Raw genomic sequence first — 12,644 nt, 5'->3', positions numbered from 1 at the left:
AGGCTATGGGTGGACTTGTAGCCATTGGCCTGGGGATAGTGACGTTTGGAATCCATGGCCCAGCCATTTAAGACTTTTAATAACTTCATTCGCGGAACCATGGTGGTGATTGGAAATACCAAACCCCAGACAATAAAACGGCTACTGAGTTTCCCACTCTGGCTCAGCAAAAAGCCACTGATGTCCTTGCGGTAAGCCCAGGCACACACGGCCCCTTTGCCAACTGTGCTCCCAGAAGGGCAGCTGGAAAGTAGCTAGGGAGACAGATGTGCAAGGGAAATGAACAGCCTGCTGTCTTCTAGCATGAGGAAGGTGAGCATCCTACCACAGTAAAGGACTGCCCACTTTCCCTCTGCCCCAGCCTCAGTCAGTATCCTTAACATCTGTCTCCCAGGCTAGCAATTAGGAAGATCATCAGTGCTCATGCCCAAACTGTAGAGGTCCCTGGGCCTTTCTAGCATCTTCCTGCTCTATCCAGGTAGTCTTCCTGCTTCTGACTTCCTAGGACGGTGGCTCTGGGCACTTGCCCTGCCTCAGTATTCCCGACCTGTGCAATCCAGTGGTGACCTGGTGGACATCTCTGACATATCTCTGACTCTGGTCCTATATGAGCTGGACTGTAAACAGTGATATCCCTGCCACCAAGCAGGTAACTTGGCCACGGAGCAGGCAGGTAGGTGACAAACCAGTCTGGGGTATGGAGGTCCCAGGTCTCTCTAAAGCCAACGCTGGGATGAGAATGGATGACAACCTGGTTCCACGGCTCTGCATCCCAGAGGCCCAGGGGAGGCAAGCAGAAGGCAGAATGCCTGGTTCATCCGTGTCCACCAAGAGCATGGCAAATATGCTGCCGTGTTGCTAGTCGGATGAGTGAGTCACCTGGCAGCCATAAGCCCAGCTTTTGTACATGTACCTGTGAGCTAAACATGGCACTTTGGACATCCCAGCGAACCTTTTAAAAGCTGAATCATCTCATTCTTCCAAAGATACTAACAACGGGAACACCTGCTTCATATTGCTTCATTTGTGGAAAGTGCAATGGTTTTTTAAAAATGCCAAATTGCAAAGGCCCCTTTGGACATCTTTTTCCATGGAAGGTCCTGTCTAAACACCACAGCTCTAAGTTCCAGGAAGGGTCAATTTTTATAAGTCATTTGGCAACAGGTGCTTGAGCTTGGGCAGTGTCCTCCCTTGCCCTCACAGTTGGCAGCTGCCATTTTTGGTTTGGAAAAGTAGGCTGCCAAGGTCAGGGGAGACGGCTCAGTGTGCGAGCCTGAGGTCAGATTCAGGTTCCCAGAATTCATCTAGAAGCTGGATATGTAGTGTAGATGTGTGTGTGTGTGTGTGTGTGTGTGTATGTGTGTGTGTGTATGTGTGTGTGTGTGTAGTCTCAGAGTACCTCTGGGGAAATGGGAGATATAGATGGAGAATTTTCCAGAAACCTAGCTCACTTGGTTTAATTATTTGCCAGTAATTCAACAAAGGTTTCCAGCAATCATTGGTGGGCAGTACTTTCAATCTGATATGCACATACCTGTCAGACTGAGGTGCGGCTGATTGTGGCCTATCGGGTGTTTCTAATGGGAGGAAGGGCAAGGTTGGTGGTCCTCTTGGGGATGGCTCCTTAGAAAGTCTAGGGGTCTCAACAGGTCTCGGGTCTTAACCACGGACTCACCCCTGACCCCACAGACCTACAGTGCCATCAAGTTTCTATCAACAAACAAATGCACCCGGGGAAGACGACAGTCGCATTCGGTTTTGTTTCTCTTACTTTTAACTGTGGTGTGTACAAAGCCAAGACACTGCCTCCAGATGATGTGTGTGCTGGCGCCACAAGGACGATGGCAATGGAGAGATTTTCCGAGCAGCAGACAGTAAATAAGCCCTGTTATGAAGCACTGTGCCAACACATTTGAGCGCACACATCATTTGCGGAGAGATGTAATATTCCACTGCAGTGTTTACCAGTGCCTGGGAGCAAAGCTAGCTGTGCGTGAAGCTCCAGGGTGCTCTTCTTTCGCAGACAAAATACATTTAATGCGAAATTAACTCCGAAGGTGACAGCTTGGGAAGAACAACTGTACAGCCAAAATTGCAATAGAACAAACAGCTGTCTGTTCAGAATGTGTGTGTGTGTGTGTGTGTGTGTGTGAAGTCATTCCTGGGAGTATTCACACATCGAACCTTTTAACATCAGGGGATACTTGAGAAGCCTGGAAAGTAACTCGACTGCAAATTTGTTCGTTTGACATCTTGTACAAAAAGTGCAATATCCAGACTCTGAAAATGTAGGTTGGGGTCTTGGACTCCTCTATAGTTATTAGCTGACTGGCAGAAGCTAAACCACTGCTCTTGCTCTCAGCTTTTTCATCTGTAAAATGGGAGCATAGTATATTCTATACAGGATTAGCATGGAGCATAAATAAAAAGCACGGAAAAGCGAATGTATGCAACAGCTGGAGAAATCTAGTCCCTCCTGTAGTCTAGCCACTCCGCTGGATCAGGGTTCACGTCTGGTTTTGATCATGTGCAGCACTTGCATGAGCTGTGATCATCTGGTAAAGCCCCACAAAGAGTATGTGGGCAACTTCTCTGTACAGTTTTGCAAATTCTGTCTGACTATCTGTTGTCTATCTCTTTGTCTTTGTTTCTCTCTGTGTCTCTGTCTCTGTGCTATGGGATAATGCTCTTGTACCATTGTCCTTTTTGCCTGGTTCCACCTGCGGGTACCACTTTGCCTAAAACCTTAGTTTTGCCAATGTAGCAAGAGTGAAACACAGGAGAATCAATGCCACCACCGTGAGCAACATTTGGCTGGTGCTAAAAAAGAGCTGTGGGAGATCATTCCTGCTTCCCCATAGCTTGGGCAGGGGATTCTGGGAATTGTGCTCAATGCAGACTTCCAGCAGAGCACAGTTGCCCACAGTAGTAACTGGGAGTTTGCCCATGTTCTACTGTCTGCCTGTGCTTCCTCTGTCTTCTGCCATTTTCTGGGCTTCTTTCTCAGATGAGCTATATGCACTCAAGACAGTAGCTCTCTGGTCCTTCCTCCACATCAGTGGGTGGGGACTGAAAATATTTGAAAATATTGAATATATATTGAGCATGTACAGACCGATGTAGCACACTCTCTTAGAGGACATTTATGTTGCATTAGGTGCTAGAAGTCATCTAGAGATGACTCAAAGTATACGGAAGAATATGTAGAGGTATACAACCCTGATGCCATTTTATACAAGGGACCTGAGCATCTAGAGAAGTGCGTATCCGCAGAGGTCCTGAAGCCAACTCCCTGGGGATACCCAGACATACTTGTCTCCAGTCTGTTCCAGAAAGAACCCTTATGACATGTCCATTTCCTGTAAGAAGCTGTATTCCTAAAAATTTCTCTGCACCTGGAAAGCACACTGCAAATTCCACAGGAGAGCCCAAGATCTAAAGGTTCCAGTGACACTTTGATTTATTGGGAAATAAATACTACATCTCAGCTCAACTCATGGCAATACATGTGGACTTCCACGTGTGCTGAATTTTGGGGTGTAACCATGAAGCTAGCCTCAACCTTTTATAGTGGAAGGCACTGCGGGTAGTCATTGATATGAATTTTATTACTTCATTTGGCCAATAATTCGTTTCCAAGCTTCATTTCCAACTGGACATGAATAACATCTTAGGGAGAAGATGCTTGTTGGTACTCAGTAGACCTCTCCTCTTTACTTCCCCTCCCTCCTCTCTCCTCCCTCCTACCCGTAGAAACGCCCCAGAGCCCCCAGCATCCCCAGAACCGGGTGGTGCAGTCCGCTCACCCTGCATGTCTGTGACCAGGAGGCAGCCGCTGGTTTTCTGGTACACCCAGTGCTGGAAGGTGCAGCACTTCTGACCAGCCTCTGACTCCCTTCGGAGGAAGTTGATTTCCTTCCCGTCGCGGATGGAATACTTCACGAATTCTCCAATCAGCTCCTCTTCCACTGTGGCGTAAGGGATGTTGTTCTCGGGCCGATGGATGAGGAAAATAGGGATGATCCTGTCAGGGAGGAGGACATGGCTCTCAGAGGAGAACACAAGTGCCTGGGTGTTCCTGTCCGCTGGAGCAGCAGGGCACACGGACAATCTAGGTTCCACTCTGTGTTTTATTTTATGCTTTTGCATTGCCTTCGATTGTATTTAATGAACCAAAAGACTCATTTCTAGTTTTGTTTCTAGAATTAGGTTGAAGCCCTCTTTGTCATTACTTTTAATGTCATTTTGTTTGGTTTTGTTTGAGACCATTGTTTAACGACACAGCCCTGGCTGGTCTGGAACTTGCTATATTGAATAGGCTTGCCTGGAAATCACAGAGATTGGCTTGCCCCTGCCTTCCAAGTGCTGGGATTAAACACATGAACCACCACGTTCAGCTTTGGCTTTGCTTTGATTTTTTTATTTATTTTATGCGTATGGATGCTTTACCTGCATACATGCACACTACATGGGTGCATGGTACCCACGGAGGCCCAAAGAGGGTATCAGATCCCCAGTAAATAAATAAATAAGGTCTCACTAGGTAGCCAGACTGGTCTCAAACTCATTAGGTAGCCCAGACTAGCCTAGAAGTCTAGCTCCTTCTGTCTCAGCCTCCGAGTGTGAGATTATAGTCCTGGGCCACAATACCAGGCTCTATCATTTTATCTCAGTAATCCATTGGATCAACAACTACCACCCATCCACCCGTCCATCCACCCACCCATGTTTACATGCATGCATGCATCCACCCACCCACCTACCCATCTAGCCATCCACCCATCCATCTACACATCCACCTACCCACCCATTCACCCACCCATCCACCCACCCATGTATATATACATGCATGCATCCACTCATCGATCCACTCACCCATCCATCCATCCACCCACCTACCCATCCATCCACCCACCCACGCATGCATCCATCCATCTATCCACCCACCTACCCATCCATCCGTCCGTCCACTCACCCACCCCTTACCTATTCATACTTCACTCAGTCAGCAAACACTCATTTTCAGTGGCTTCTGTGTGTTAACACTCTTCCAGACACTCTTTCACAAACACCAATAGAGAAAACAGAGGCCCTGGCTATTAAGTTCCACACTCAGGGACAAATGGCTGAGGCACCTGTTTAGCACATCAAAGCGGACCTGGTTCAATGCTAGGACCAGGTTCTCCTAGCACCCCTCAGTCCCTACCTGTTACAGGGCATGGTTGGCATATTCTGCCCTCTACCCACCCCCAGGGGCTGGACTGCCCTTCCCACCAGAAGTTCTTCCCTGTATAATCCAGACATTTTGGTTACCTGCCTCCTTTTGTTCCTCTGGCCTTCGGGCTGCGGCACCTGGTTCCACTCTCTCCTTTCCCCGCCCTCATCTTCCCATATGGCCCAGCTGAGGGTCATGTTGACTCTGGACTCTCCCTGATGTCCCTATCTCTGCCTACACTTTCTATCTACAATAAACGTTCTCCTCCACCACACCCAGGAGCACCCAAGTCCTGTCCTTTTCATTTCTCTTTCCCATCCATCTGCCCCCCAACCATGAAACTTGCATTTAAATGGAGGTAACAGGCAATGGCAAACTGCAGGATGTTAAATGTCACCTGGAAGTCTGGTGTGGTACCCAGGAGGCTGCACCTGAACGGGGAAGGGGCTGTCCTTTTTACTCAGACTCAGAAGTCCTTGCTTATTAATAAAGGACATTTGAGTAGACCTGCAGAAAGCTAGGGGTAGCCATGAGGGTGACTTAGGAGAGAAACTTCCAGGGGGAAAGAGGAGCAAATGAAAGGCTCTTAAGGCATTCTTTCCAGCCTTTGTGTCTTGTTAAAGAAGTGTCTAGGGGCCCTCCGATGGGATGGGAGGGAGCATGTTTGGAGCTGTGGCCCTGCTGCATATCCCTTAAAAAAAAAAATAGGTTGGTCACCAAGCCTTTGTCTGTCTGTCAAGCTTTGTCACATTTGCAAGACTCAGGGGACCCTCTGAAGACTCCTTCTAGCCAATTACCCACCAAACAAAAGGATTCAAGGTTTGTCTGGGTTTTTATTAATTCCTTAGCCTTTGGGGAACAAGAACAAAGTCTGGGCATTACTCACAATCTCAATTAGCTTGGTGTCTGCCCGGTTGGGGGTTTTGCATAGACGATGTCATGTCATTGATATTCATGAATTCAAAAGCAAAAACTGCAGGGAGTATGGAGTGTTTTGTCTTCGAGATCCCAAAAGTTCCCTAAAAAGCAAACTGCTTTAGGGACCCATTTCTGGAAGTGTGTGTGTGTGTGTGTGTGTGTGTGTGTGTGTTTGGGGGGGGGGTAGGTTGACTGTGGTCCAGTGCCTCCAGATCCCAGCAATATGAGCTTAACTGGAAGCCTAGCAGTGTGCAGGGCCAGCTCAGGGCACACACGTATGCATCCCTGATGTAGCATTCTCCAGTCTAGGTCAGTGAGTATCTATCCGGCCTAGATATCCTTCAGAGACTGCTTACCTTTCTGTATGCTCTAATCACACATGTAGCCGCAAATTCTCCCAGGGTACTGCAGGAGATTTAAGTTTTTGATAGAAAAATGTCCTCATCTGTCTTTAGGGCTTCAGCCTATTTGGTGAATACGGATGACATCAAACAACTTCTACTCCCTACTTGAGCCCACCCTTCTAGGCCCCTAAACCCATCTTGATATGCATTATGTGTTCTTTTCCTTTAAAAGGGCCCCACGTGGTATAAGAGTTAAACTGCACAAAACTTAGGTCTGCCCCTGCACTAGGATACCACGGCTTGTTTTAGCGATGGGCTCTTAGAAACTGCTTTCGTGGGGGCAATGAGATGGCTTGCTGGAAAAGGCAGTGCCACCAAGTCTGATGACCTGAGTTCAAACCCCAGGACCCTCACGGTCACAGGAGAGAACCCTTTCCTACATGTTGTCCTCTGACCTCCACACATTTATTGTAACACACACACACATATACACGTGTGAGTGCGTGCACACACACACACATACACATACTTCATAAAAATGTAATAATAAAAATAATAACTACAAAAGCACTGACTCCTCATTTGGGTCCACAAGATAACTAAAAGCAGACTGAAAGCTTGGCAGCTCTGCCTTCATTTTGTGTCTGACTCCTTGCATTGGGGCCAGAGTCCTGCCTGATTTTGCCTATGCGTGTTCAAAACTTAAGGGGTGCCTGCCTACCTAACCTGTCTCATCACCAGATCAAGGCTGAAGCCACAGAAATCAGCATCCTCTGAACACCTGGATTCCAAAAGCAGCAAGACCTCTCAAGACAGACCACACCCTAGGAAGGTGTATCCTCTAGGACACAGCAACACCCTAGAGCAGCAGCAGGAACCAGGTCACATCCTCAGAGGAGACACCAGCAACAACCCTGGCTCACCTTGCAGAAGCAAAGATGGAGAGATAGAGGACTGTTTAATTATGCATGCACCTGGCCCTCTTCCTTGCTTAGTTATGCATGCTTCTAGCCTCCTGCCACAATTCTTCCTGTCTTTCTTTTTTGAGACAGGGTTTCTCTGTGTGTAGCCCTGGCAATCCTGGAACTCACTCTACAGACCAGGCTGGCCCCTAATTCACAGAGGTCCACCCTGCCTTTGCCTCCCTCCCGAGTGCAGGGTTTAAAGACATGCAGTTCCACAGCCTGGCTCTTTTTGCATTTCAACCTACAGCTCTTGTCAGCATCCCAAGGATGAACTTGGAGTCATGGGTCTCCTTTTTCATCCCTCTTCCCAATTCATGAATTCAATCTCCTTTCTCTGGTTTTCACCATCACTGGTCATCCTGGGGCAGGTGTCCAAACCTAGCCTGTTGGAGCTGCCAAAATGTGGGCTTTTGCCCTAAAAATTCTGCTACCATTTCTACCTTTTCTCCTTTAAGGCAGAACTTAAGAGAACAGAGGCAGGAAAAAGAGGGAACAAGAAAGATAGTGGGCAAGTGCCTACATTATGAAACTGAGTTCACCCCAACGCCTGGCTTGGTGTTTAACAGAGAAGCAGTTGTTTCTCTGCGGCATTGTTAATTTTGCTGAAGCTGCTGACGAAGCTGCTTGTACTAGACACGTGTGTCACATGCTTCCAGGCAGAAAGCAGAAAGTACGGGGCAGCCTACTACATCATGCTACCCAAGGGGAAGGGTTTCTGAGGAAGCGGGAGCATGCAAACAAGGACTGCTTCCTTCCTCCCCTCTTGTTTTCACCGATGTATAAATGGCTGCTCTTCCTGTATCTCCAGTGTCCTGACATGGCCCTTTCTCTTTCTACTTAGCAGGCAAATATGACCTTATCACATAAACAGCTAATAAACACAGGCTCCAGACTCTCAGGAATTTGCTGAGCCTCAAAATACTCAGTCAATGAGTGGATGAAGCATATACTTTCTGCCCAGAGGATTATGGGAAAGAGATTCTGCTCCAGCGTCCCTGGTCTTTCCTGTGGTGTCGTCTTGCTTCTTAGTTGTGTTGTGACCATTTCTTGTTCTCGTGTATTTGTTTACTGTTAAGACAAGGCGGTGGAGGTGGAATCTATGCGTGGGGATGTCCAATTTTCGATTTAACATGGTAGATATCGTGATATCTATTTAATGTGGCAGAATCCACTCCTCTATTCAAGCATATATTCACTTAATAGCAGTGCTGGTGAGGTGGCCGAGCAGGTAAGGCCACTTGCTCTACAAGCCTGGTGACCTGAGTTCAATCCCTGGAAACCACAGAAAGGTAGAAGGAGATAACCAACTCCACAGAGCTACCCTCTAACCTCCACGTGTGTGCCATGGCACATAAACGCCACTGTATATGCACACACATGCACAATAATGATATAAGCTTTTAAAAAATGTGTGTTTTGTGTGTGCAGGTGTTTTGCATCCATGTGTCTCTGCATCACAACCATGCAGTGCCTGTGGAAGCCAGAAGAGGGCACCAGATCCTTTGGGACTGGAGCTACAGACTGTCATGAGTCCCCACCAATGGATGCTGGGAATTTAATTAGGTCTCTGAACAAGCACCAAGTGAACTTAAACCCTGAGCCATCTCCCTGGCAGCATAAATAAATAAATAAATAATAATAATAATAATAATAATAATAATAAAATTTAAGACTATCAAGGGACAGAGAAATGGCTCAATGGTTCAGAGTACTTCCTGTTCTTGCAGAGAACTCTAGCTTTGTCCCCAGTACCCCCGTGTAGTGACTCACAAACACCTGTCCCTCCAGCTCCAGGACAATAGAGCCCCCTCTCTGAATCCTGCTTCTGCGCCCCCATGTGCACATCCCCACGCAAAGACACAAATTAGCCAGAATTTACATTTTAAAAATTAACTTATTTTTATTTGTATGGTGTTTTGCCTGTATTTCTGCCTGTTCATCCCTTGCCTGCAGTGCCCAGAGAGACCATAAGAAGGCATCAGAACCCCTAGGACTACAACAGTTATAAGATACCATGTAAATGGAATTTGAACCCAGGTCCTCTGGAAGAGCAGCCAGTGTTCTTAACCATTGAGCCATCCTTCCAGCCCCACATAATTACATTTTTTTAAATTTAAAAATATAATCCTTACCAGGTATTCTCTTATACCTCTGGAGATCAAATAAGAACAGGGCAGCAGCCATGTGATCCCCCATGGAATGTAGAGTCAGAGAGACAAAAACAAACACTTGACTAATGGGTCCTTCTTACCCTCCTACCTCTAAGTCCTCCACACCCACAGCAAGTCACAGGTAGTCAGTCACCCAAGGCAGGCTCAGCAGACTTACTCTGGCACCTCTCCAAAGCCTTCCAAAGGCTGAGCTTCAGCGGCATAGATCTTGGCGTAGTATCTGGCAGTATTCTGAACGTAACATTCCTGTATCCCCCAAAGACATTGTAATCCAGATGGTTAGAAGAATTCAGAATATTGCTCAGCAAGACGATTCCTGTTCTGAGATTGGTCAGATGAATAGATCCCTAGCCCCCATCATATCGCCCTTTGCCCAAGGGGATTTTTTTTTTTTTTGGCCTTGGGGACCAACATGATCACAGCCCATTGGACCCCAGGTGACAAAAGGAAGTGTCCCTGAGCTGAGCCCAACTCCTTCTGAGGACCGAGAAGCCAATGTTGTCCCCCAAACATTCAGCCTTAATCCTCACCCTGAAGAAGCCAAATGCCCGTATGGAAATACTCTCTCATTTTCATCTCATGCTGCGCTTCATTCTCTCACCCAGAGAGCCACGCTTGCTCCCTCACCCACCTGGGCAGCGAGTTTGTAGTTCCTCTGCACAAGTTCATCGTTGTTTCTGGTCCCATGGGCAACAGCGTTGTGCACCTTGAGCACGCATGCGTGGCCGGGCTGGAAGACCGGCATGAGGCCCTGCATCACCGTGCTACGGAAAGCTTTGCGGTGCACCCCTTCCCCGAAGTGAAGCTCCTCCGTGGAGATCTGGCCACGCAGATGGTCCCCGAAGTAGCTGTCATTGAAGACGTCCTCTTTGAAGATGAGCTGGCTGAATTCTATCTCTTCGCATCCTACAACACAGAACAGCTTTCAATGGGCGGGATCATCTCCAGTCCTAGTCTGTGATTTAACTACAACTCCTTTATAAGGATAAAGACTGCGGGGTGGTGGGGGCACATGCCTTTATCTCAGCATTCGGGAGGCAGGGGCAAGCAGATCTCTGTGAGCTCGAGGTCAGCCTGATCCACAGAGTGAGTTCCAGGACAGGCTCCAAAGCTGTACAGAGAAACCCTGTCTCAAATATCCCCCCTCCAAAAGCAGATAAAGATAAAGGTGACCTGTAGAACCCAGAGGGACAGATCATGGTTAGTGCTGTACAGAGACAAAGTTAACAGGAGTGAGGAGAGAAACCATTGAAGGAGAACAGGCTGAGGGCTGTGTACAAGGGAAGGTTGGTTGGAACAAAGTTGGGGAGTCCAGGAAAAACTTTTGTGTATCTTGTAAAACAAAAGCAGAGACGTGCAGAGTAACCAGAAGCAAGACTAAAGGATGGTGAAACAGAAGAGGAAAAAGCACCATTGAGGAGATCCGGCAGCACTTGTCTCTCAGCCCTTTCTTTTTCCTTCCTTCCTTCCTTCCTTCCTTCCTTCCTTCCTTCCTTCCTTCCTTCTTTCCTTCCTTCCTTCCTCCCCCACTTTTTGACAATCATGCTGTGCAGCCCAGCTGGCGTGGAATTCACAATTTCTCTGCCTCAGTCTCCTAAGTACTCCTGTTAGTCTGTAATATCACAGTGTTGGCTAGACCATTTCCAAATCACGATTCTAGGGATTTTGTTGCCTTTTGAGACAGTGTCTCATATGACCAGGCTGACTTCAAACTCACTATCCAGCTGAGGCAAGACACACACACACACATACACACACACACACACACACACAGAGCAAAGCCAGGGGCACAGATACAACCATCCCACCCAGCAGTCTCAGTCTCTTGCTTTCTGTGTGCTAGACACTAGAATATCTTGATTCTCTCCAATGCTTGTTTTCCAGAGGTCTCAGTTATTTTCTTTGCTTTAAATGCCACGCAGCACATCTTCCAGATGCTCACCCGATATGACCACCAATGCTTCTCTCTCCTGAAAAACTGGTCCAGGGTGCTATGCTGTGGCAGAGGTTGTCTATGCTTGTGCTGATGCAGGGCTGGCTGCAGGGGTGTGTGGAGCTGCTTTGTTGCTGTGTGCAGTTCTTCCCAGCAACCACATCTTGTTAAAAAGTGGCTGTGTGGGGGTAATTTAGATCACAGGCCATAGTCGAGAGCCTTCCCACTCTCCCAGCACAATGGGTAGGGTAGGCGGGTGCAGGTTGACAAGGCATTTTCCCAGAGGGATTACCACACAACTGGGGGAGCCCATGGGTGTGAATTCGTCCCACCTTGACTAAAAGTCAGAGAGCTCAAGCTTAGTCTTGCTACTTCAAAGTATATGAGAGGAGGTTTGGCCTAAGGTGTGGTTACTAACAGGATGTTTTGACCTAGGGTGTGGTTACTTGGTGTTTGGGGTATTGAGAAAGTAATTACTTGGTTTATTCTTTGTATCTTTATTCTTTAGAAGCCTTTTGACGTTCCCCTCATTTCTGGACGAGGGTACATAAAGACTGTGAGAAATAAACACGACCAAGTTTCAGCATTTACTAGATGCCTTCCCGACTCTATCAGCTATCTCTTGTCTATTTCTTTCTTAATCCTCACGCTTCCCTTCAAGAGCAGACGAATAAGCCAGGCAGGATCCCGCAGATGTCTCCCCAGTGAAGATACAACACAGGACACAGCGAGCTCAGAGTGCACCAGACTATGGGAACTCGGTGCATAGCCTAGGGGCCGCATGGATGTCTAGGAGCAGCTATTAGACTATAGAACACCAGATGCGCTGAAAGACAGCACAAAAACAAGCACATCTTTACTTTTTCATTAGAATGCAATCAAACAAGGTTATATCCTGCTTAGCTGAAAAGAACACTGAAGGATCAAAACGTAAGCATAACCGACTAGAAAGCTCCATGCAAGCAAGATTTATGCCTAGAGGAAAAATTCAAGTCCAAACTCCCCCGGACAATTTTCCAAAACTGCATGGCTTCAGTTCAGTCTTTTCCACAAACAATACATTTCTAGGTGTTTGAAATCTACTAAAATTATAGCTGG

General features: G+C 47.3%; 1 protein-coding gene across 1 annotated transcript in view; it reads right to left on the bottom strand.

Moving 5' to 3' along the window:
- The window catches only part of Alpk2 (alpha kinase 2), a 112,873-nt gene that overhangs the window by 9,449 nt on the left and 90,780 nt on the right, over positions 1-12,644 (bottom strand). Inside the window, exons 11-13 of the mRNA XM_050157996.1 lie at positions 10,245-10,519; positions 9,771-9,859; positions 3,807-4,024 (exon numbers count right to left, since the gene is read on the bottom strand). Coding sequence (XP_050013953.1) covers positions 3,807-4,024; positions 9,771-9,859; positions 10,245-10,519 — 582 coding nt within the window. The remainder of the gene's footprint in view (positions 1-3,806; positions 4,025-9,770; positions 9,860-10,244; positions 10,520-12,644) is intronic.

The sequence above is a fragment of the Alexandromys fortis genome, unplaced genomic scaffold, assembly GCF_014885135.2.
Source record: "Alexandromys fortis isolate MF-2015 unplaced genomic scaffold, M_Fortis_MF-2015_v1.1 scaffold_94, whole genome shotgun sequence".
Taxonomy (NCBI): Eukaryota; Metazoa; Chordata; class Mammalia; order Rodentia; family Cricetidae; genus Alexandromys; species Alexandromys fortis.
Note: the sequence above shows the minus strand (reverse complement) of the source record. Positions and strands in the feature narration are given on the sequence as shown.